The sequence below is a fragment of the Hemibagrus wyckioides genome, linkage group LG13 (assembly GCF_019097595.1).
Source record: "Hemibagrus wyckioides isolate EC202008001 linkage group LG13, SWU_Hwy_1.0, whole genome shotgun sequence".
In the NCBI taxonomy this organism is placed as follows: domain Eukaryota; kingdom Metazoa; phylum Chordata; class Actinopteri; order Siluriformes; family Bagridae; genus Hemibagrus; species Hemibagrus wyckioides.
This window is the reverse complement of record NC_080722.1, coordinates 25,724,690-25,751,679: the sequence shown is the minus strand read 5'-3', so window position 1 is coordinate 25,751,679 and position 26,990 is coordinate 25,724,690. Positions and strand designations below refer to the sequence as shown.

General features: G+C 39.7%; 1 protein-coding gene across 2 annotated transcripts in view; it reads left to right on the top strand.

Moving 5' to 3' along the window:
* Window positions 1-26,990, top strand: part of pcdh15b (protocadherin-related 15b) — a 199,149-nt gene that overhangs the window by 91,265 nt on the left and 80,894 nt on the right. For both annotated transcript variants that reach the window (XM_058407184.1, XM_058407183.1), the window contains 4 exons: window positions 2,762-2,894; window positions 5,444-5,523; window positions 8,428-8,521; window positions 18,346-18,474. In XM_058407184.1, the coding sequence (XP_058263167.1) occupies window positions 2,762-2,894; window positions 5,444-5,523; window positions 8,428-8,521; window positions 18,346-18,474 (436 nt within the window). The remainder of the gene's footprint in view (window positions 1-2,761; window positions 2,895-5,443; window positions 5,524-8,427; window positions 8,522-18,345; window positions 18,475-26,990) is intronic.

Below are 26,990 nucleotides of genomic sequence, written 5' to 3'. Positions count from 1 at the left end.
ATTCTCAGATCAGGACTTGGTCAGTGTAGAAAATTCAACTTTTATAACCACCTCTGCATTACTTTGGCCTTGTATTTGGGAATATAGACCAGGGGACACCTTAAGGACACCAAAATAGGCCTGGGGACAAATTAAGGTCACCAAAATAGACCAGAGGATACCTTAAGGACACGAAAATAGACCTGGGGACACCTTAATGTCACCAAAATAGACCTTGGGACACCTTAAGGACACCTTAAAGACACTAAAATAGACCTGGGGACACCTTAAGGACACCTTAAAGACACTAAAATAGACCTGGGCACACCTTAAAGACACCTTAAAGACACTAAAATAGACCTGGGGACACCTTAAAGACACCAAAATAAACCTGAGGACACCTTAAGGACACCAAAATAGATTTGGGGACACCTTATAGACACCTTAAAGACACTGACATAGACCTGGGGACACTTTACAGACAGCAAGATTGACCTGGGGACACAAAATAGACCTTGGCCTTGTGTTGGGGAATAAAGGTGAACTTTTTTCGTTTTTAGCAGACTAAAGCAAGTTATCTTGTAATATGGCCTGTATTTTTAGTCCATCTATTCTCCTGTCAATTTTGTCAAGAAGCCAAGGTTCTGAAGATGAAAAGCCTCCAGTGAGCATCACGCTGCCATGACCGTCTTTCACTACAGAGATGGTGTTATTTAAAATATGTCCTGTGTTAGATTTGCACCACACACATAGCTTTGATACCTACTTTGATACAGCATCTCAGTTCATCTTGATCAATGGTTTCTTTCTAGCCAGCCTCGCAGACACTCCTCAATTATGCAGAGCTCTTGACATTTTTCTGGAGCATTTTTCGCGTCAGTCTCAGCCACTGTGCTCTGTAACTCATTCAGAGTGACTGTCTCACTGTGGCTTGGTTTGTTTTTGTGCTCAGTTGTGAGGAATAGCCATATCTAGGTAGTGCTTGGGTGGTATGATGCAGCTTCCACTTCCTTTTTATTGATCCTGCAATGATTAGTGAGATGTCCAATCTTTCAGATATCATTTTACACACTACGACATTCTGTTAACTTATCTTTAAGTTCATTCATTTCCTTCACACTAAGAGTTTCTTCAGCAATGTTTTTTTATTCAGAAAATAAGAGCTGGTTGAATATCACAGACAAAGCCCTAAATCATAAGTCAGTGTCCGTGTTAAGACAATATATTTCTGGAGTTTCTAGAGCCTAGTGGGGTTGGTACTTATGCACCAGGATTTATCAAATTTTGATTCTCAGTGTAAATTGTCTTCAGTGTAAGATAATATGAGGTTTGCAATAAACCAAGAATATCTGTATTTATCATTTGTTTTTTAGACAAATCTGATCAATTCAATACTTTTTAAAGCAAAAAAATTCAATACTACAAAACCTATTGTATTAGCAGCCTGCTATATAAAGTAATTTTCAAATAACAGCAGAGTTAAGCGAGAGAGTAGAGCGACTTCATCGGGTATAAAGCAGTTTTTTTTCATGAGAGAGGAAGGCAAAATATGCCTGTGGACACCTTAAGGACACTTTAAGAACACCAGAATAGACCTGTGGACACCTTAAGGACACTTTAAAAACACCAGAATAGACCTGTGGACACCTTAAGGACACTTTAAAAACACCAGAATAGACCTGTGGACACCTTAAGGACACTTTAAGAACACCAGAATAGACCTGTGGACACCTTAAGGACACTTTAAAAACACCAGAATAGACCTGTGGACACCTTAAGGACACTTTAAGAACACCAGAATAGACCTGTGGACACCTTAAGGACACTTTAAAAACACCAGAATAGACCTGTGGACACCTTAAGGACACTTTAAAAACACCAGAATAGACCTGTGGACACCTTAAGGACACTTTAAGAACACCAGAATAGACCTGTGGACACCTTAAGGAGACATTAAGATCACTAAACTAGACCTGGAAACACCTTAAGGACAACAAACTAAAACTAGGGACACCTTAAGGACACCAAACTAGAACTGGGGACACCCTAAGGACACCTTAAATACACTAAAATAGATGAGGGGACACCTTAAGAACACCTTAAGGTCACCAACCTGGAGACACCTTAAGGACACTTTATTTACACTGAAATAGACAACAGTATCATTTGCTTTTCAGACAAATCTGATCAATTCAATACTATTTTTTTAATTCAGTACTACACAACCCTTAGTATTAGCAGCTCTTTATATAAAGTGATTTCCAAATAATGGCAGAGAGTTAAGTGAGATAGTATAGAGCGACTTCATCGGGAATAAAGCAGTTTTCGATGAGAGAGGAAGGCAGCATGTGTGTAATTATTTGGCTTGAACAGAAGTCGATAAATTAGACAGAGCATGATCGAACGGTGGGTGCCACCATTTTAATAGATTTGTCTCAGCTCTGTCTGTATAGCGCTGTACCGTAGCAGCTAATAAAGTCACAGTCATTGTGCTGCAGACTGCATTATAGACGCTGATGCGTGTTGGCTCGCTAAACCATACTCCGATTGCAACCTACGTCATCTTCGAGTTTACAAAGTAGTTCTGATTCACTCATGCATGATTTTAGTGTTAATTACCAAGATTAGATCCTTAAGGTGTTTGGATCAGATGATCATGGAATTATATATAGAATATGTCGTGTCTAATTATTACAGCAGATGGTGGTGAATAAAAAAAAAAGATTGACATCCTGATTGAAATATTTAAAGTTATCCTGCTTTATGCGTTGGTGTTGTCCAGGAACTCCATCACCACCGTGTACATTGAGGTGCTGCCCCCGAACAACCAGAGCCCCCCACGCTTCCCCCAGCTCATCTACAGCCTGGAGATCAGTGAGGCCATGAGGACCGGAGCTACACTGCTCAACCTGCAGGTCAGAGATGCTACTCAGATCCACTTCAGCCTTTTGGTTCATTATTTAATTCTATTTCTATTATTTTAATCGTACCCATAAACCTTGACCCCATTCTACATCATCATTATGGTCAAATGAATCTGATTAGTCAGAAGGTGTGCAGTATTTTAACCACTAGTTTAATATTAACACACTTGTTCTAATACGTTAGCGTTTCTATAGTAACAGCTCCTCAAGGATGTTGGACCCTACAAATATCGAAGTCTTATAATAAATGGTCTTACAAAAAAAAAACCCACATTGTTTAACTGAGTAATTCTCATTACAGATGACATGGTGGAGGTTTTTTTTGTTAGATGTTTATTTAACATTTATGAACAGAGTCTTGGGTTGTAAGCGCTCTCAGGCTCAGTTACCCTTTCTGTTTAAATAACAGCCTGCTCTTTTGTGTGTGTGTGTGTGTGTGTGAGACACAGAGAGAGAGAGAGAGAGAGAGAGAGAGAGAGACACACACACAGACACACAGAGAGAGAGAGAGAGAGAGAGAGAGAGAGAGAGATGCTAATAAAGAATGACTCCTTATCAAAAGTATAACATTAGTAAGAACATGAGCTTACCTTAAGGACACTAAAATAGACCAGGGGACACCTTCAAGACAACAAAATAGACCTGGGGACACCATACAGACACTAAAATAGACCAGGGGACACCTTAAGGACACTAAAATAGACCTGGGGACACCTTAAGGACACTAAAATAGACCTGGGGACACCTTAAGGACACTAAAATAGACCTGGGGACACCTTAAGGACACTAAAATAGACCTGGGGACACCTTAAGGACACTAAAATAGACCTGGGGACACCTTAAGGACACTAAAATAGACCTGGGGACACCTTAAGGACACTAAAATAGACCTGGGGACACCTTAAGGACACTAAAATAGACCTGGGGACACCTTAAGGACACCAAAATAGACCTGGGGACACCATATAAATGCATTAAAGCAGGAAGCATCTTACCTTATCCAATTAGAACTACCTCAAATATAGTGGAGCAACCACAAAACCAGTTACACTCATTATATTACATCCCTCACTAGTCTCTCTCTCTTTTTCTCTCTCTCTCTTTAAGTAAACAAGAACAAAAGAAAGAAAGAAACCACAAATCGCTTGTCTCCGAGACTCATCTGCGTCAGCTTTATATCTTTTCAGTTACAAAGTGATGCCACTGGAGACTCTTTCCAAAAAAATGTGTTCCTGGGCAAATTATTATTATTATTATTATTATTATTATTATTATTGCTAAGTGTTTTCTGAGAGCTGTGTTTCCTAGCCAGTGACTGCAACAATCTTTTATTTTATTTTATTCTAATTATTTTATTCTGTTGTTGTTTATCACCTGTACAGTTTAGTTGTTTTTTTTTTAATTTTTTTTATTAGGTTTATGCGACTAATTTATTTATTGCAGTATATTTACACAATATAGAGATTACACAAATTAGGACTTTATCACCAAAATATGATCCAGTAATTGCAAAAATTAATCAGAAATGTTTTCTATATTGTTTGAGGTTGAGATAAAGACAATGTATTTTATTTTATTTTATTTTATTTCATCTCTCTTATGCTTTTAAAACCATAGTAATGTCCTGGATCAATTTGACCAGTACAGTACTCAAGAGGGAATATAACACAAGTATCTCCTCAGAGAAAACATCACCTTATCAATAATTCCACACACTTTTGTCCCGTTTATGTTGATCATCCATAATGCACATCTCTGGGGAAGTTGTTACTACAGAACTGATAACATATCAGAACAGGATGAAATGAATCAAACACCTGACCAATCAGATTCATCTGTTTATTTTAATAAATAAACGTCTCAGAAGTTTGGACGTGTCTTGGGAGAACCCGATTATGAGCAGCCTTTGGTCTGATGCTGCAGCTGTGATGTGTGAAGCCAGGAGCATCCATCTTACAGAAAGCCTCCCACTGTTCGTTCTGAAAGATGACTCTTGCCCGTGGCTCTCTGCCTCAAACTCCAAAATCCTTCTGTAGTTCCTGTAACGAGGGAATCCATGATGCATTCGGAGTTTGCTTTTGATCTACCGGCACTTGGCTCGCTAACCTAAAGATTTAGCTTGTACATCAGACCTCATTTCAAATGTTTATGTTTATGAAATGAAATGTGCCCGCCGATATCCAGTGTGACCTGTGTGTCAATGATGAAAAGCCATGATTCGCTGATCCAGAAAAGAATCGAGAAATAAAAAGAAAACTATGTGTTGTGGGTATTAAGGAAGAGTGTTTTTTTGTTTCTGTTTGTTTATTTCTTTCCAGACTTACTCAGTGCTTTGTGACGGCTCACTTTGTGCACAAGCCTTGATGTTTAGTACTGTAGTATTAAGTCTGAGCTTCATTTGGGAACCAATTATGGTGTTTTCTTAAATGATGTTGTAGAGTTTTTTCAGGCTGTTTCACATTTGCCCACAGCCATGTTGAATCTTGCCTGGCAGAGTAATTGATTTATTGCTACACGAAAGTGCTGTGTGTCTTTTACAGGCAACAGACCGAGAAAAAGATCCCATTATGTACAGCATCCTCGGCGGAGATCCTGATAACATCTTTGAACTCAATCAAACGTAAGCTCTCATTGAAGGCTTTCACGAAAGTTTTGTACTGACACTCAAGCTTATTTTTTACTCGTCAGGAAACAATGATGTTTTCATTTTTACACTGTTTTCAACTCGAAGGCCTTGCGGAAATAGCCGAGGGGATCGGGGCCTGCACTTTTTATTTGACTGGTGTGGTTTGCCTCTTACCATTTGTCTTGAGGGAAGGATGACATTAATAATACGGCCAACGAAATTGGGAGAAACCATGGCAGCGGCATCAGAGTTTTGCTGTACTGCACTGAAATAATCACTGAGATTAGCTTTTATATGAACTACAAGCCCATGCTAAATTCTTTTTTTCCCTTTGATATTCTACTATTCTTTGATATTCTTCCTTTGATATCATTTCACTATTATACTCATTCAATCAAGAGTATTCACTAAGCTCCAAACTTAAAACTTATTAGTGACCTAATAATTCTCAAAAAACACTTCTGATATCAGATCCATGAAGCAGACTTTCATCAAATCTCAGTGTAGAGGTTGTACTTTGGGAAGAGGTCAATTTTATTTATTTACTAAGTAAAGAAGCCCTAGCCAGGGGAGCACTGTAATATTAAAAGGTTAGGTGGCTTTCCATTATTTCCTCAGCCATACTTCTCGGATCTTCTGCCATGGTATCAGAGGCTGCCTCATCTCCCGGCTTTCTATGGTGCTTATTGCAGACTATCAAAGACAGGAAATTGCAAAAAAATAAAAAATAAAAAATGAATAATCTTGTGCTGTTAGCGTGCTTGATAAGGCGCCAATATGGAGATCGCTAGCTGCTCTTCTAAGCTGTACGATCTCACAACCCGCTTCTAAGCCGCTAAATCAAATCCGTATACATCTGAAAAAAGGTGCCTAGAGTGAAATAAGAAAGCAAGCAGTGACCTAATGAAGAGTAATGCTGAACATAGAAACCAGACTTTGGCATTTTAGGTCCTCAGAGTTTACAAAGCCAGCGTTATGCCGAGTTGTGTGTTGACCGGAGTGGGCATTGGGTGGCTTACATACACTCCAGGCTGTCCACCCACTCACTCACACACTCACTCACACTGACTCAGGCTCTGAAATCAAATTAGTTGAACCTTGAATAACCTTAACCTCACATCATCATGGAGTGATCTTAAGAAGCGATAAAGGACATAACTGCTCCTTTCAGCCCAGTAATATTAGTCCTTCAGAACTTCAGAAACATATCTGAACATGTCAATCGCTTGTTCAGCTTAAAATGGGTCCTTTCATTTATTTCTTCAGGGGTTTATCTCTAACAGAGGGATTTAGAAACCTAGAATCATCCAGAGAAGCTTTGAAGAGCCCCCCCCCCTTAAGCTATGAACATATAGATAACACACATACTTGAGTTTTTTCAGAAGACTGTGTCATAATATTAAATTGTGTTACTGAATTTCGTGGTTTGGAAAAACAAAATGTCAAAATGTTAAAAACGTACCTGCATGGATCAGGAATGTATAATTGAACGTTTGAGCACAAGGGACGACTTTTCCACATTCCCCAAAGCAAACTGCAATGCATTTTATATACATTCCCGTCCATGCAGTTATCCAATCAGCCAATCATGTAGCAGCAGTGAAATGTCAATCAGATGCAAGGTCAAGATCTTCAGTTAATGTTCACATCAATCATCAGAGTGAAGAAAAATGTGATCTCTTTGTGATGTTGGACCATATAGACTGGTTATAGTATTTTAAGAGCTGCAGATCTTCTGGGATTTTTACACAGAACCATCTGTGGAGTTTCACAGGATGGTGCGAAAAACAAAAAAAGAGTGAGCGACAGTTCTGTGGGTGGATTCGCCTTGTTGATGATTGAGGTCAGAGGAAAATGGCCAGATCTAGCAGGATATAGTAACTCATTTCTAATCAAACAGATGATATGAACATTAACTTCATGACCCTGTATCTGTATGATTGTATGCATTGTGCTGCTGTCACATGATTGGCTACATGAATGAGCAACATTTTTGCCAGCCATGCGAAACAGCTTAGTAAGATTACTACACATTAATCTCATGCACATTGTGTACACGGATCAGGCATAACATTATGACCACCTGCCTAATATTGTGTTGGTCCCCCTTTTGCTGCCAAAACAGCCCTGACCCGATGAGGCATCCCTGAAGGTGCGCTGTGGGATCTGGCACCAAGATGTTAGCAGCAGATCCTTTAAGTACTGTAAGGACCTCGCACATAGCAACTTGCAGGACTTTTGATAGATACTGACCACTGCAGACCGGGAACACCTCCACAAGAGCTGCAGTTTTGGAGATGCTCTGATCCAGTGGTCTAGCCATCACAATTTGGCCCTTTTGGTCAAACTCGCTCAAATCCTTACGCTTGTCCATTTTTCCTGCTTCTAACATCAACTTTGAGGAAAAAATGTTGACTTGCTGCCTAATATATCCCACCCACTAACAGGTGCCATGATGAGGAGATACTCAGTCTTATTCACTCACGTTATGGCTGATCGGTGTACATGCAAATAGCTGCAAACAATGATTGTTGTTATAAGGAGCCCATGGCAATGGTTTGATTTAGCCATTATTAATGACGTATTTAGCCTGGTTAACAGTGTTACAAATGGCAGACACATTCCCATGGTGTTTTTTTTATTTAGGAACAAATGAGCCTGTTAGTGTGACTTTAAACAAAGTAATGACTCACTATGTCTCTATTTGGGCTCTATTTTCATTTCGACTTTTTGAACCTTACACCCCATTCCTTCACACAAACACACACACACACACACATACACGGTACAAACAAGCAAGAGGCTTATAGCTTATCAGGAAAAGGACTCTATTAAACTTGTATGAAACCTATTTGTCTGCTACTGTGGTTTTCATGCTGGCGTATTGATGCCTTGCAGGTCGGGGCTCTTGCTGCTGGGAAAGATGCTGGACAGAGAGCGCACGGATCGCTACACACTGATCGTTTCTGCCTCCGATGGCAGGCCGGACGGGGTAAGAACACACTAGACGTTAAATCAAACAGCACTGCGGATGAGAGTCACACCTCCTTGAATTCAATCCCTTCTCAACCAAGAAGGTGCTCACCCAAATCCCTGTGCAACATGAGTAGAATGAACCTTCTCGAGAAGCTTTGGACCTCTAAATTCATGTTAGCTTTTAGACAAACGGATGTGACGGACAGCAATATTTCTCGGGCTTTGAAAATCTTTACAGACACAATAATTTTTTTTTAGAGGATTGTCCTTTTCCTGTCTGAGACATTTAGACAGGAAGTTGAGTAGGCTGGAGGAGAGGAGTAGGCTACTCCTCTTTCTCAGTTCATGGTCCCCGATGTGTTTTTTTTAAAGTGCATCTCGCAGCAGGCCTGCTGTGATTGATCTGAATAGAATATTTCACCATGGAGTGATCATGCTGTGATGATGGAGGTAAAGCAGCAGAGCGTCTTTTTTTTTTTTTTTTTTTTAATTACAGAGCTCACTCTCTTCATTTCAAGTCTACTGTGAGCTGGCATCATTTGTAAGCTATTCTCTGATGAGCAGATTAGTTGATGCCTGGCAGTGTAGAATCAAGAAGTTGTTGCACAGCTGGCTTTAGAGCTAGCTAGTTTCAAGCCAGACATCTGGCATTCACTCAAGAGTCTGGAACCATTTTATTGCCCATGAATTGCCTACTTTCGTAAAACGAGGTTATTTAATTCAACCTTTTCCCATGTGAGGCCTCTTCTGTTAGTCACTGTTTTAAAAAAAAGAAAAATTTAAAAAGCGTTTAATGGCATGATGGTGAGAACAGTGACTGTAGCTTGCTCTTGAAAAGCTCAATGTGAAGTGACAAGGTTAGAAATGGGAATCAGATAGCAACCTTTACAACCAAGTTACATTTACGGCATTTGGCAGACGCCCATAGCCAGAGCAACTTACATTTATGTCATACAACTGAGCAGTTGAAGGTTAAGGGCCTTGCTTGGGGGCCCAGCAGTGGCAGATTGGTGCTCCTGAGATTCAAATGAACAACCTTCTGATCAGTACCAACAGTGCAACACCTTAACCATTGAGCTTCCGCATCCCTAGTGGGTTTACGGCATTTGGCAGATGCCATTGTCCAGAGGGACCTAGCTTGAGGTCTACTTGTAGTACTGGGATTTGAACTCCTAACCTTCCTGTAGTCCACCATCTTAACCACGGTGCTAACACTTCCCACTGGAACCAAGAACCTTTTCACATATCTTCCTATGTCTCCTACAACCTCAAGGATACTTTTCCTGAGTCTTTGGTGGTTGTTTTTGTTCAGAAGAATGTGAATTGTAATCCTGTCACTGTTGGGCCCTTAAGCAAGGACCTTAACCTTTATCTTCTCAGCTCGACTGTACGTCACTTTCTATAAAAGCATGTGCCAAACGCACGAATGTAAATGGAATCCTTGATAAGCAGTTTCCAAATAATCCTCCTCATACCCCAAGCTTGTCGAGCAGATTCCTGACAGCGCATTTATCACATCAGAGGCTTGGAAGGCATGTATGCACCTTTTAGTGTTGCTTTAGCATTGCAACACCGCAACCTTTACGGAAAACGAATACAAATGTCTTTCTTGTGGTTGTTCAATCTACAACCAGTATGATTAAATCCCATTTAGCTGGCAGAAGCCAATTTTCTTTACACTCTGCAAAAAAAGAACCTGATCTAGTGCAGTATCTTGGGAAGAAATGCTGGGAGTTCGTTCTCTCATACTCAGACTCCCACCTTTATTTCTCCTTGAAAGCTCATACAACTTTCTCTGCATACCTTGTTCTTGTTGCCTCCAATTAGAGCTGAGAAATGTTTAGACCGACAGGTAGAGCAATCCAGAAATCCACTGCCATCTTTGATATGCAGTGACCTTTCTTCAAGTACCTGATCATTAGCCAATTTTTTTAAACCATGCCTACTTGGAGTGCTGTGTAGGGCAGAGGTATATAGATACCTGAGTGAAGCCGACCTGCCTGACCTTCACTCCAGGGGAGTTGTTTCTGCTTGCTTTGCTCAGTAAGGGGCGGAGTTATCACGCAGCTCTCCAAGCCAGACCTGTCAGATTTTTCAAGTCTCAAGCTGCTTTCTTTTTACGCTGGGTTCATTCCACAGCACTGTTAGCTCCATTTATTCTCCTGATTCGCCGTCTTTGATTCATTTCCAAAATGATTAGCTTGAACAGTACGTGGTGTCAGCACAGACGATCTGGTGACATGAGATGGAATTCTTCTGATTTTTATGTGATGGAATCAAACTGATGTGGTGTAGAGGCTTTACAAAGTTAGAAGAAACCCAGACAACATTTCTAAACACACAGCATGGAGGATGTGGATGTGACCTTCACCCTAATACAAAACAAAAGAGGATTACGGTTCTTCTAAAAGCAGGAATCCAACACTGAATTGAATGAATACAAGAGACAAGAAATTCTGCGACAAAACTGGCATTTTGACTGAGATCCTCATTGTTTTTGTAGTCGGTTAACATGTGGTGCATTGTACGCTGGGTGCTGGGCTTAATGTCATTTTATGGAAATGTATGAAAATTTCCCCCGTTATGAGAGACATTGAGTGATTCCGTGCCGCTGTATAAACATCATTGACAAACTGAAAAGCAAGTGCGTTTGTCTTTTAGCTTAAAGCGCTGTCACGCCTGGCTCACACTAAGTGTTACACTGGCTTAATTCAAACTCAGCAGGCTTTATAAGCACCGCATGAAATATTTACAACCACAATCTGTCAAACACCGCACCATTTAAAACATTAAAACCAACAACTCCATGGAAGCAAAGGAAGAGCTTCATCTCATTTACTGTACTCTCCTTCACCCCTGCCACCTAACCCAGGTAGATATTAGAGACCTGTGTATCTTTGTGGGTGTGACAGAGGTCTGTCACCAGTGGAATGTGGAGAGATGTGAATCGACTGAGCAGATGGAGGAGAAGCTAGTGATAGGATAGGAAATACCTCCCAGCACTCTCTGCAGTTTCTTAAAGACTGTTTCATTTCATTCGATGCATTAAATATGAGTTCTGTACCTCGAGGTTATATCAAACTCCTGGAGGTCTGAGGGGAAACATTTAACTCTGCAGTTTACCTGTAAAACTCTAAGTCCCTATTTGCTCCTGTATACCTAGCAGAATATTTTATAGGAAACTTGGGAGGCTTTATGCAGCTTCTACAGAATATGCATCAGGGAGCTTGATATTAATGAATGCAATGAAGCGTTTCACTATCACAGCCGGCTTAGCGATAGAGCCTCATTGGTCTGGAAGAGAATCCAGGTACAATGACAACTGTAATTTGAATAGAGTGTGGCGTTATTCACACATCAGAGCAAATCCTTTTTCCCCACTGCAAACTAAAAGTGACCATATTTGGGGGTCTTTTGGAACAAAGTCGTACAAAAGCCTTTAAAAATAACATTTTAATGTTCTATCTATCTATCTATCTATCTATCTATCTATCTATCTATCTATCTATCTATCTATCTATCTATCTATCTATCTGTCTGTCTGTCTGTCTGTCTGTCTGTCTGTCTGTCTATCTATCTATCTATATGTCTGTCTGTCTGTCTGTCTGTCTGTCTGTTTTTCTATCTATCTATCTATCTATCTATCTATCTATCTATCTATCTATCTATCTATCTATCTATCTATCTATCTATCTATCTATATGTCTGTCTGTCTGTCTGTCTATCTGTCTGTCTGTCTGTCTGTCTGTCTATCTATCTATCTATCTATCTATCTATCTATCTGTCTGTCTGTCTGTCTGTCTGTCTGTCTGTCTGTCTGTTTTTCTATCTATCTATCTATCTATCTATCTATCTATCTATCTATCTATCTATCTGTCTGTCTGTCTGTCTGTCTGTCTGTCTGTCTGTCTGTCTATATGTCTGTCTGTCTGTCTGTCTGTCTATCTGTCTGTCTGTCTGTCTGTTTTTCTATCTATCTATCTATCTATCTATCTATCTATCTATCTATCTATCTATCTATCTATCTATCTATCTATCTATCTATTACAACATTAGACATTTAACTTGTCAAATTCTATCAATCGAGTTAAACATTAGACTTAACTAGTTAAGTTGTTAATTTAACTAGTTGAATTCTCTCTCTCTCTCTCTCCACTCCAGCATATATTTGGTCAAATATATATGTATATATGAATATATATATTGTACATATATATATATGTACAGTACCAGAGTACCCTATATAGTATGGACCCTCAGTTGAATTGGGTTTGTGTCTACATTTAAGTGCATTAATTGGGTTTATATATAAATACATATATGAACAGAAAGTAGGTATTAGTACAATAGTAAATGTTTGTGCAGGAATCCAGACTGGGATCCTACAACACAAAACCAAAATAAAATGATTTCACTTTCATATGGAGATGCTGCTAGGTTGCTGCCAGGTTTCAGAATAATTCCCACCTTGAGGATATCTAGAAAAGTCACACAATAACGCATGAAACCAACCCAAAAATTTCAGCCATTGGACAAAGGAGATGAATTTTGTTTAGTTTATTTGAGTCCTTCCAGTGGAAACACTGGAGTTAACAGTGGTGGGTTGTTAAGTGTTTATTTCTGACATATTTATAGATCTGGTCCATATACCAGACCCACACAGACCCACACAGCTGCATATCTCAGCTGGAGGCTAAAAGAAAAATCATTTAATTCATTTTAAAACCATGGTGGTTTAGTGGTTAGCATGTTTGTCTCACACCTCTGGGTTGGGGGTTTGATTGCTGCCTTTTGTGCCTTGTGTGTTCTTCCTGTGCTTTAGGGGTTTCCTCTGGGTTCTCCGGCTTCCTCCCCCAGTCCACAGACATGCATTAGGCACATCTAAATTGAGTGTAGTGTAGAAGTGTGTGTGTGTGTGTGTGTGTGTGTATGTGATTGTACACCGTGACAGTCTGGCACCCCTCCAGGACGTCCCCCTGCCCTGTGCCCCTGGTTCCCTGTGACCCTGTCTATGAAAAATGCTGTCTATCTTTATGTCTGTCGGTCTGTATCTCTGTCTGTATCTCTGTCTGTCTATCCGTTTATCTATCTATCTATCTATCTATCTATCTATCTATCTATCTATCTATCTATCTATCTATCTATCTATCTATCTATCTATCTGTCTGTCTGTCTGTCTGTCTGTCTGTCTATCTATCTATCTATCTATCTATCTATCTATCTATCTATCTATCCATCCGTCTATCTATCATTAAAGATCATACAGGGCTCATAATGAAATGCAGTTTGAAAAGACTCACTCCGGCACTCATTCTTTTCGTGACCAGAAATTTCTGTAATGTAACAAAACCACCTAAAGCTAATAATCAATTTTACTGGAAAACTAGTGTAACCTTGTTAGAGTTACTTTATTAGTTATCTAGACTGTAACCCAGATAGGGATGCTAATAAAGTATTTGTACAGAAGAATTTGTACAAGTTTGAAACTTGTGCTTTTAACCAACAGGTTTGTTCAGTAAATTGTAACAGGTTCAATTAGTGTATATTAGAGCATCTCCTAAACTGCAGCTCTTGTGGGATGTTCCCAGTCTGCAATGGTCAGTATCTATGAAAGCACCAACAATGGGCATGTGAGCATCAGAACTGGACCACGGAGCAATGGAAGAAGGTGTCCTGGTCTGATGTTTTCTTTTACATCACGTGGATGGCCGGGTGCGTGTGCGTCTCTTACCTGGGGAACACATGGTACCAGGATGCACTATGGGAAGAAGGCGAGTCGGCGGAGGCAGTGTCCTGCTTTGGTCAATGTTCTGCTGGTAAACCTTGGGTCCTGCATCCATGTGGATGTTACTGTGACACGTACCACCTACCTAAGCATTGTTCCAGACCATGTACACCCTTTCATGGAAGCGGTATTCCCTGATGGCTGTGGTCTCTTTCAGCAGGATAATGCGCCATGACACAAAGCAGAAAAGGTTCAGGAATGGTTTAATGACCACAACAACCAGTTTGAGGTGTTGACTCCGCCTCCAAATTCCCCAGATCTCAATCCAATCCAGCATCTGTGGGATGTGCTGGACAAACATGTCCGATCCATGGAGGTCCCACCTCACAACTTACATGACTTAAAGGATCTGCTGCTAACATCTTGGTGCCAGATCCCACAGCACACCTTCAGGGATCTAGTGGAGTCCATGCCTCAAGGGGTCAGAGCTGTTTTGACAGCAAAAGGGGGACCAACATAATACTAGGCTATAACATTATGTCTGATCAGTGTATCCTAGTATTTTTGTAAATAAATTTTTAAAATAAATAATTTTTTGTTGAGTATTGTAATATTTAGTTACTTTATTGGGATAAACAGTTAAGGCACTATGAAGTTGAGAGACTAACAATTAGTAACCTGTTGCTCCACTCTGTATAGTGAATGTAAGGTAGGGGGCGCTACACTGGTAAAGACAAAGACTTGCATAATCTGAATTGAAAATGAAAATATGAGTTAATCTCCAGCGTTCAGAAAGTGTAAGAAGGCAGTCAGATTAGCTGGAGACACTTTTCAGGAGCTGTTTATACAGAATCAGGGTTTATTTCCATGTAACTTAGCAACAAGGTACCTTTTAAAACGAGAGTGTCCATTCTGCTTTAAAGCGTAATAGGAGACAAGTTGAAAAAGTTTAACCAAGCTCTGAGAAAAGATCAAAAATCCTCCAATCATGCTTTCAAATAAACCGTTTCCTGTTAGACGATTCAGTATAATGTGCTTCAGATGAGGCCACAGCAAAGACAGGAACATTCTCATCTCAGCCGAAGTGCCTCCATTTGATTCGATCAGACGGCAATAAAACGTGTGTTCGCCCATGCGGAACGTGACGGACAGATTCTGTTCTGAGAGACTGCTGGTACAAGTCTGGGCTTTATGAAGCCTTTCAGGAGCAGTGCTGATGAAGGCTAATGTAAATTAAGTGTACTCTTTACCCTGGCGGTCATTCAGAGCTCACTGCATTTAAACTTTCCAGATTCTGCTCTTTTACATGCCGTGTGAAGAAACACATTAGCATTCACCAGAGCAGCGCCGTCCAGTAGTGTCCACAAAGAGCTGATGGAGGTGCAGCTTTTCATTCCAGCTAAACAGAAGTCACACCTGAGTCCACTGAAAGCCAGGGTCATCTGATGAAACAGGTGGGATCAGGTGACTGGAATGAAAACCTGTAGCCGCGCTGGACTTTTACAGATAAGACTGGAACCTCTGCACTTCACCATTTATCCAGGATCATTGTACTGGGTTCAAGTGACAAATAAATCTTGACAACTTATTTATTTTTTCATTATCTATCAGTTCAACTCCAAAAGTATTGGCACCCTGTCTATCCATTCAACTTCAAAAGTATTGGCACCCCACCCTAGCAATTCCTAGTGCTGGCACTCTATCTATTTAGCTCTTTTTTTTTTTCAAACTGCACATTACAACTACTAGCTAAGTTCGTTGTGTACTACTATATAAATAATAATATAATAATAATAATAATAATAATAATAACAATTATTAATATTATTATTATTATTATTGTTGTTGTTGTTGTATAACATATATATACAGACAGCTGACAGGTTAAAGAAAAAACTGGTGCTTATGCAGTGGGTAACTTTTTTGTTCGGTTTTTGCCGGTGAAGATTTGCACTGGCTTAGTGGTTAGTATGTTTGCCTCACACCTCCGGGTTACTCCCTCCACACTACGTGAGTGGAATTTTCTATGTTCCCCCATGCTCTGGGAGTTTCCTTTGGGTACTCCAGTTTCCTCTCCCTGTCCAAAGACATGTGTTCTAGGATGACCGTTGGACATTTCTAAATTGTGTATTTCTAAATGTGAATGTGTGTCCTTGCAATAGGTTGGAACCTCATTCAGGGGGAACTCTACCATGTACCCTGAGTCCCCTGGGATAGATTCCAGGTTCTCCACGACTCTGTGCTACAGAAAATGCATGTTTGTCTTCACTTATTCACAAAATGGTCAGATTTATTTTCTGATGAAATATCCTGATGGGATTTTGCTCTTCAAGGATGATTCTGCCCCCAGCCAGAAAGCCAAAAGCCGCACAGTTTGATTAATATGAAAATGATTTCAATCCCATGTTATGGCTTTTACATTTAATGCATTTCAACCCAACTGTTTTGAAATAGTTTGAAAGTCTAATCATCAGGACATTAACTAAGAGAATATCTTCATGAAGAATGGTGCTCATCGCTTCAGTATAGTTAAACACCTTGCTAACACACTTTAGGTTGTTTTGGTTACTTTACATTGTCACAATGTATTTGTGAGCCAGATGAAAGCTGTGATTTCTTCTTGGAACTGTCTATTTTTTGAGAAAAGTTCATCACTGCCTTTCCCCTTGCAGCAGCTGATTTGGTTGCTGCCATTTCCAGCCATTGAAAATGCTAATTTGCCCAGCAGCTGTGGAAATTTTTCATTAGACTCCATTCACAGCTTGATGATGATTGCAAATATGTTATCAATTTTGTTGGATCTGTGTAAATTAATCAGTGGAAGGGGATATTTGTTTATGAAAGCAAACAGTGGCCCCCCGCCAAGCATAGGCAAAATTAATCTTATTCAGCTGTTTAAAGGCTAGATTTATTTACACGCTGTCTCCTCAGTGTAGGGATATACAGTTTAGGAATTACACAGGAAAAAAAATAGAGAAAATAAAGAAAATACACAATACTTTTTTTTTTTTTTTTTAATATGCATATGTTATTGTAAAGAAAATATTATATAGGAGGAAGTCCCTATGCACAAACCTAAAAATATAAATGGCATTTTTCACTCCATGGGCTAGCGAAAGTGGTGGGTTAGTCTGGGAAAACATGTTAGATGTCACTGTGGCTGAATTCTGTTTAAAAAAAACTCTAAAATCTAGGGAAAGCATAGCAATGTAGGGACTTCAGATGTCAACAAACTTTTGGCCATATTAAGGTTTTTCACACTTGAAATACTCTGGGTGATTATAAACTCCTGGGACCCTAGGATATCTTGTTTGAGGTTTCACACTGCTCATATTTTACCCGGGATTAACACTAATTCCTAGCTCTTCATAATTTGACATTTCACACTCTATATCCCTACACCCTGCTACAGCCTTATTATTTGTATATTTACACCATCAACAACCTGGATTGGATTGGATTGCTTTAAATAATGGCTCGTCTCACAGTTTCGCCTCACTGAGAAAAAATAGTTCTCCGCCCGAGCAGTTATTGTTATCTTTCACAGCGTTTAATCGTTTTTAAGTATGTCATGTAGTTGAACAGCCCATCGGTGACATCCAAATTTTTCAGTGTGACGTTTCCCCCTCGCTATGGTGCACACTTTTTTAATGTTTAGTGGTTTGCCGTTTAACTCTACCGAGATGTTTTTGTTAAGTGTTGCTTTGTTTTCGTGTGATGTGAAGCACAAACTCTTCAGTTTCTGATTGTGTTTCTGTTGCTAGCCATCTCGCTCAAATGCCCAACAGTGGCAGCTTGGCAGTTCTGGGGCATGAACCCTGACCTCTGGAGCAACATCCCAGAGCTTCAGCTGCCCAACAAGTGCTACTAACTCTGATTCAGAACAGGGTTTCATAACCCCCGGGAGAAAGCAGTGCTAACCCTGCTTCTAAATTATTAGTGTGAAACATCCCTCTACCAAAAAGACAAAAACCCTGGGGTTAAGATCAGTGTGAAAAGTGCATCACTGCATTGCTTGCATTACATGAAAGCTGGTACTAATTGAATCTACAGTCAGAATTGGTTTTGTCAGGCACAAAGTTCAAGTTCTAAGCTCATCTCTTTCTTATTTCCAGACCTCAACTGCCAAGGTTAACATCCTGGTGACTGACGTGAATGATAACGATCCCACGTTTGATCTTTCGCTGCCTCAAAATCTCACCGTAGTGGAAGAGCAAGCAAACGCTTTTGTTGGTCAAGTCAAGGTAAGTGAACATCCAGACACTGTAAACTTTCTGAATCCGTGTAGTGATTTATTGAACGGCTTCCACAGCTCAGCTGTAAAGGTGCAAGAAGGCACGTATTATATTTAAGCTTCCGCTTGGGTGACATCATCACCGTTATATTGTTCCTCACCCTGACATATCACATCCCTGTCAGTGCTCAGATGATTGAGCAGAGAGGATTCCTCGTTTGCAGGTGGCCCTGATGAGTCTAACCTTAATCAGCGCCCGCTGGGCGGACGGGCAGGGCATCAGCCGTTTCACCTCAGTCACCTTCTGTCACAGAAGCCTGCCTCTCTCAAGCCTGTGCGCATTTTATAATTTCCCAATTAAATAAACGTAATTTAAATAATGTGTCACCTTCGGGGACATGCCGCAACGAGCGGCTTTGTTAAGCTACAAGATGTAATTAGTGGTCGAGATGAATAGGTCCGCTCTGTCAGTGGAATAATCAGAACGTAACACATAACGCAGATGTCTGTTATTGACTAAGCTCCATTGGTACACATCTGAGCCCTGGGGAAATTACACTGGACTTAAATAGTAACCTTGTAAGAGTGTTGTTGTTGTTGTTGTTGTTGTTGCCTTCTCCTGTATTCATTCTGTGTTTTTATGGATGTGTACTAAAGGGGTGGAAAAGTGTCACGGTCATCCAATACACAATAGCAGATTTTGATGATGATGGATGATGATAGAATATATAGAAATATATGGAACAATATGGACTCACTGTGTCACTGTGCTATCGCTAATAACAAATATATTATAATAATAAATGACATTTTAGTAAGACCTGAGCTAGATTTAACAAAGCAGATTTAACATCTGTGTGAAACTCCAAGCTGACTATATGAAACAGATGTTGAAACAAAATTTTGTTCTCATCAGAAGTCATTTTAGCCATTGCAGATCAAGCAATAATGTTAGTCAGAATGTTCTTTGGCAGATGAGAAGGAGGTCTTGAAATTTACTACGTAAGTACGTAACGTAGTTGGGGTCAGAGCACAGGGTCAGATATGATGCATTGACCCTGAAGCAGAAAGAGTTAAGCACTTTGCTCAAAGGGCAGCTTGGCAGATGGCTTGAACCACAACCCTGATCAGTAACCCAGAGCCATAATCATTGCACCAACATGGTGCATGTATCTTAAATAGAGGGAAGGTCATTTTAAGTTTGCTTCACAAATCAGCTTTACAGATGTAGATTTAGTTCAGAAAGCTATACCGGCTTTGTGGTAGCTGTCAAGAGCTAGACGAGAGCACGATAGTGGGTATGGATTTTGGAAAATGACCTCACAGGTAGAAAATGGATTGAAAATCTAAATGGAAAGGCAACACAACAAAACGTGGGACGGCACTGGTGACACCAGAACATCATTATCATTCTCATCAGAAATTAATCATCATTTGTCCAAGGGCAGAACCTCAGGACCTGTTCAGGCTAATGTGCAGAATCATTAGCATGTTTTGCTTGATTCGCTTTGTTAATTTGGTAGCAACCTCATTATTTTTTACCTCATTTGATTATCTTTTTTCTGTGTCCTCGGAATATAAGACATACAATATATGTATGTAAATAGTTATTACATCCATGTGCTTTTTGTACATCCCAATCCAGAGTTGTTGTTTTTCTAGGAAGGCTTTACACTAGTTGTTGGATTGTGGCTGTGGGGATTTGTGTCTTTCAGTTAGTGAGTGTTAGTGAGATCAGGCTCTGATGTTGGATGAGGAGGTCTGAGGTTCAGTCAGTGATCCGGTTCATGCCGGAGGTGTTCAGTGGGGTTGAGGTCAGGGTTCTTTGCAGGACACTAGAGCTCTTCATGTGTGGGGCAGAGGTGGCACTGGGGTAAGGTTCTGGGTTGTTGATTGGATGATTGGAGTTCAAGCCCCAGTACTGTCAAGCTGCCACTGTCGGGCAATTCAGCAAGGACCTTAACCCCCCTGCACTCTGACCCCCAACTTCCTCAGCTGGGATATGTGAAGAAAACTATTCCACTGTGTTATAATGTAGGTGTGGATAATAAAGGCTTCTTCTTTCGCTCTTAAATTGGAGCTTGACTTTGTGCCATGCTGGAACAGGTTTGGACCTTTTGGTTCCAGTGAAAGGAAATCCAAATGCTCCAGGATACAAAACTATGGGCTTCCAACATTGTGGCAATAGTTTCTGGAAAATCCACAACTGTGTGTCATGGTCAAGTGTTCACAAACTGCTGGCCATACAATGTATATACATACAAAGATTGGGACTGGGACAACTGGTTACTTCCTGTATCAGATGATAACAAATCTCTTGAAAATATGTACTGGCAAGATCTTTTTTGGCACGTATTATCTTCTTTATTGGCGGCATGCTAGCACAATGAATACCTCATAGCTCCTGACCTCGGCTTACTGTCTCTGAAGTTCTTGTAGGCTTTTGTTCTCCAGTTTCCTCTCAGCATATCAGTAGGTGGATTAGATACATAAATGTGTGTTCTCAGGTGGATCCATCATGACCCTGACCAGAGAAAAGCATGTACTGAAGATGAATGAAAGCATATCTCCTCATAATGATATCCTGACCTTACTCACAACGGGTCACTGATGGTCCAATAGTTCAGTTTAGTTTATCCCTGTTCTTTTGGACACAGTATGACCTCCACTTTCCAAGTGCATGTAAATCGGAGGACTTATTTATAGACACTTGCTCCTGCTGCTGTTGTTATTGGGATGCATGGCAAGGACCAATCTATAACATACTTCTGTTTGGGTTTAATTAAGTTTTAATTAGTTACTGTGAAGATGTATGCTTTCATTACTGGCTTCTGCTTGGCTTTTCAGAATAGCAATGGACTTTCACCTCACTGACCTCCTAGAAATATAAAAGTGGAAGTGATGTGGAAAGAAAGGGGGGGGGTATTGACAAAGAAAACTGGTGAACTAGAATCCTGCAGGTCTTAACAGAAAAGTCCTAGGAACGAGCAGTTTTTACTTTCATGCAGGCAGGAACAGGTATTACAAGCTCATGGGACGAAACAAAGGCCACGTTGATTGACAGAGGAGGTTAGTGGATGCTCAGGTCACATTGTGAGATCATTCCCCCCTGTTTTTCATCCTTTTCAACTGGATAATGCATTACAACACCTCCATGTCCTATTGGTCAGATAACTGAGCATCAGGAGGACATTCTGACCAGCAGCAAACATCATGTAGAGACATTTTCCACTATTATGCATTAGAGTGTGTTCTAGAATTAGCTCACTGGACATATCCTTAATACGCTGTTATTGCCCTGACACTTTCACATTCCCCCAAATGGACTAAGGCTACACTTTAAATTCTATAATATTTATTTTCATTTCGGCTTATTTGTATTATTCTGAATATTCTTGCTTGCACACTGTACCGTTTGGATAATTTAACTTCTTAAAAGTAATTTCTTTACCCTGTTCATGGTCACAGTGGTTTGAATGACTAATTGGTTCATATTTTGGGAAAAATATAACAAGTAAGTTCATTCGAGATTAGGTGCAACCGCATTGTTAGTAGACATAATTGCTTTGGGAGAGGGTTTTAAAAAATAAAATAATAAAGGTTCCAGGCAGCGCTCTGGCGAACAGCTCGACAAGATATTGGTGTTTCACTTCTACTTTATAATTTACAGTGTTAATGTGAAGCATCTAATGAACCTGGCTTATAACTCACTCACTCAGCTTCATCAGAGTAAGATGATGATACTCTTTGAAGATACTCCTATTTAGATAGGGTTAGTTTTACATGGGGATGTTGGTTAATGCAATTATTCCCATCAAGTCAGTAATTATTGACAGTCTGTGTCTGGAATTATTAGAGCATATTTTACCTTTTATAAAATGTGCAATCTAAATTGACGTTAGGAAATAGAATTATTAGGAAAAGAGGTTTTGTGCATTTTTATCAGTATAAAGACAAGAAGCACTTATTTTCCATCAAATTCACAACAAAACCAAATACTGGATGAGTTTAAAATGTAAAGCAAGGAAAAAATAAATGTTGCGAAAGGTCTTGTCAGAGAAGTGACACTTAAAGGCTTTTCACACTGAGCTTAACATTAGGTTACCGTCGTTCTGAACCCCAGATAGAGAAAGGTTGTAATTTAGACGTAGTGTTTGCAGTGCTTTTTACTCGGGGTTATGAAACCCTGCTCCGAAGCAGAGACTCCACATTACTGTGAACAAATGTGTACAATGTGAAATGATCTGGTGTTAAAAAGTTATGAGTAGATGCTTAGCAACAATCAGAGATTGAACGGTGTGTGCTTCATATCACATGTAGCAACACTCAACAAAAACATCTCGGTAGAGTTGGACGGCAAAACGCTGAACATCATAGAAGGGGGAAATACGTCACACTGAAAGCTTAGCAGAAGTTGGATATCGTCGATCAGCTGGTCAACAAATTTAACAAGGTTAAAAAAAGATTATAAAGCTGTGAAGGATAACAATACCTGCTCAGGAAGATCTGAACTGTTTTTTCCTCAGTGATGTGAACCTGTGAGACAAACCGTTATTTAAAGCAGTCGCATGCTGTATTTATCTGATCAAGGCTGTTGATGGTGTAAATATGCAAATAAGAAGGTTGCACAAGGGTTTAGGAATGTAGAGTGTGAAAGGTCAGATTATGAAGAGCCAGGATCCCGGGTAAAATACGAGTAGTGTGTAACGTGGAAGAAGATAACCCAGGATTGTGTTAACTCTGAGTTTACCATTAAGTTATAAAATCCTAACATAGGTATAGCCTATAAAGATGTTATGGGGGATGTGGTAGCTTAGTTTGAATCCCAGCTCCACCATGCAGCCCCTGCTGGGCCCCTGAGCAATGCCCTTGACCCTCAATTGCCCAGTTGTGTAAAAAAGATCAATTCAAAGCACTTTTTACGTCGCTCTAGATAATGTGACCTACTGAATTGTGCCACATGCACAACAACAAGCGGTTATAAATAAATGTCAGAGCAATCTGTACATAATTCTTAAAAAATAAAATGTTCTGATTTGAGATTATAAATACTTCAGACATCGTCCACATTGTCTGACCCCATCTGAGAGAGCATTTCTGTTGAAAGTAGGGAAGTCACAATAAAAGGATTTGAAGAACGTACACTTCTGCACTTCCTAATTATTTATATGATGTAAATTGGCTGAAATATTTCCTGTAAAGTGCAGGGCATCAGAACTTTCTTCTTCTTTTTTTTCCGTAGACTAATTGCCTCGCTACTTACGTCACCGCCATCTGATTGACATGAATGATTTACTGCACTCATTATCCAAATGCCTACAGCCAGGACAGTTTCTCACATTATGCACGCAGAGCTGTCAATCATTTACATACAGAAAATACTTAGCAGCTTTCTTTATTCTGATTTCGCTGTATTATATTATATTATAATATGGTTCTTACAAACAAACCACTTTTGAGGAAGGACACGCTTCGGTTTGCTGGTCTAGATTTATTCAGCTCAGGCTTTTCGATGAGCAGAAGGAAAACTAGGGCTTTCTTTTAATACGAGTTGTAAAAGAGACAATGACATCAATAGTCTTACAATTACTCTCCAGCTACAGATCTTTCATTGTTTAGCCTGACAAACATCCTAAAGAGATTTTACACCTTAATTACAGAGGAATCCTGGGGGTTTGGAGGTTTATAGCAACTTTTATTGAACATTGTGTCTTGTTTTCAGATGCCGTAAAAAAGTCAATTCATTTTTTTTTCATCATTCAATAGTGATTTTCTAAGGCCTTGAATACGAGTCTCATTTTACAAAAGAAATGTCATGGACTAAATGCAAACTCTAAATGCTTAGCTTTAAATTTGGAGAAAGTGTATGTGGAGACAAAATGTCCCCAGAAGGATAGGAATATCTAAAAAGAACTACTTCCTTACATAATCTGCAGGGTACGAGAAGGCCTGGCTCACAGTCTCCACTCTAATTCATCCCAAAGGTGTTCTGTGGGGTTGAGGTCAGGACTCTGTGCAGGCCAGTCAAGTTCCTCCACACCAAACTCACTCATCCATGTCTTTATGGACCTTGCTTTGGTCACTGGTGCACAGTCATGTTGGAACAGGAAGGGGTCATCCCCAAACTGTTCCCACAAAGAGCATGAAATTGTCCAAAATGTCTTGGTATGAAGCTGAAGCATTAAGAGTTCCTTTCACTGGAACTAAGGGGCGGAGCCCAATCCCTGAAAAACAACACCTGAACTCTACTTTTGGCGATAGAGTGCACATTGTATATTTAAAAGTGTAAACACCACTGTTAACATTGCATTGTTTTTGGGTGAAGAAATAAATCCAAGATAAATCATACCAGAACTTTTTTTCACCCTTAACATGATATAGCAAGATAAAGATTAAAGTCAAACACAAATAGAAACATTTTAGAAAATAAAAAACCTACAGTAAACCAGTTGCATAAGAGCTTTCAGTGAAGTGAATTTGATTAACCCCAAATAAAGATCAGCAGCTTCTGTAGGGTTCTTCTTTGTTTTATCTGACTGATGAAGCCATGGTTCACTAAAAGCATGTATAGGATCTCACTGGAGAAACGTTCTAATTAGGACAGAAGTACAAAGGAATTTTCAGAAGATTAGATGTACCATGGAACACCATGAAGGCCAGATGCAGAGGCAGAGCTGGGGCTTAAATCCCAATCATCAAGCCAGAGCCTTAACTATTTGAGCCACCACATTACCAAGAACAAGTGGTATAGTGACGGAAAGTTTGGATCATTTTACTGACTCGGATCTTTGAATCATTTTGAGTCATTTTGTTCATTTCAACAGAATATAGTTACAGTGTTATGTGTTAATAGCCAATGAGCTCGACACATCTACTTACACAAACGTTGATCACTTTTAGAATACCACAAAACTATAAATCATCCAAGGCTAAAACCAGACTGACAGGAACAAGAACAGAACTTTTTTATTTTTCAGAAAATGTATTTGGATCATTTTATAATAATTCCTAAATATTATACAACATTACATTAGAATTATTGACTGTAAGATACCAACTTGTGCCTGAAGACTCCTGAGATGAACAAATCATTTCTGTTTCTGCCACAGTCTGTCTACTTCAAAATGAACGAATCATTCATGGATGACCACTGATGTGGTTTGTCCATCCAAAACTGATGCTTCCAAGAGAACTACAGCAGCATAAATGGATCAGGCAATGATCCATTTATGTGACTATAATCTCTCATATTTGTCACATGTCTGGGCTGTGGGCTAGACAGTAGGCCTTTCACCAGACCACTACTGGTACTACTGGTGAAGCATGGTGGTGGCACATTCACACTGTGGGACTTCAGCTAAACCTGGGGCTCTCATCATGGATATCTCTAAATATCTGTTTTAGGCAATGATGACAGATGATGAAAAATTTCATCTAGCAGGATAATGAGCCAAAGCAACAAATCAAAGTCAATAAAGGAACAGCTTCAGATGAAGAAGATAACATTTCTGGACTGGTCCGATCAGATCCCAGATCAAAATCCCATCACAGACCTGTGGAAGAGGGAGGGTTGTGCTCAGGAGATCTCAAGCATTTTTACAAGGAAGATTGGAATAAAACTGCCAAATCAAGATCATCAGGATGCACTCATTTGACCAGACATTTACATGCTGCATTACAACTAAAATCTTTCTGTTTGTTTTTTTTTTTAAATAATTTTGTTAGTTATACCACATTATAGATTTTTTTAACATCACAAATATCTAGAATTTTAATAGAGCTTTTTATATATCCACTGTTGCATCATGTAACTGCATAATTAATGATGTCAGTCAAAGGTCCTCACAAGGATAGTAAGACAGATGTGTGTTTAATAGGATAGTGCCAAATGTCCTCCCATGATAAATAATTTCCTTTTCAGTTACAGAGGTTAAGGTCAGGGTTGTGTTTAGGGGTGTAGATGTAGCATGAATTAATAATTATGATGTCATTGAAAGTCCTCACAAAGCTGAATATATGAGTGTGTGTGTGTGTGTGTGTTCTGCCTTGCTGTATAATTCATGGCAGTAGGCAGTCTCACGGTCCAATGCAGAGCTTATCAGAGAAAAACAGTGGCTATTTTGCCTGCTTGCCAACGAGCTGCTTTCAAGTACACACACTAAAAACAATACCAAATGAATAGTGCTGCCACTCTCTTGTCTTAAAATCCTGAAAGAAAAATGCTGTTAAATCCTCTCCATGCTGCACAGAAAGCTGTCCTGGTTTTGTATATGGGAAAGAAGAGTCTTTCTGAACACTTTATATGCATAGTTTTAAAGTAAATCCTGGTAAACTTTTGCCTGGTTTTAAGAGAGAGAGAGAGAGAGAGAGAGAGAGAGAGAGAGAGAGAGAGAACAGAACAGAACAGGTGCTATACACTTGTCAGTGTTTAACCCACTGGTTCACTGCAGGCATTCAGGGCTGCTGCTGCTGCCGTTATTGATCATTCCACTGAGGCAGATATGTGAACCATTCATTACTTCTATG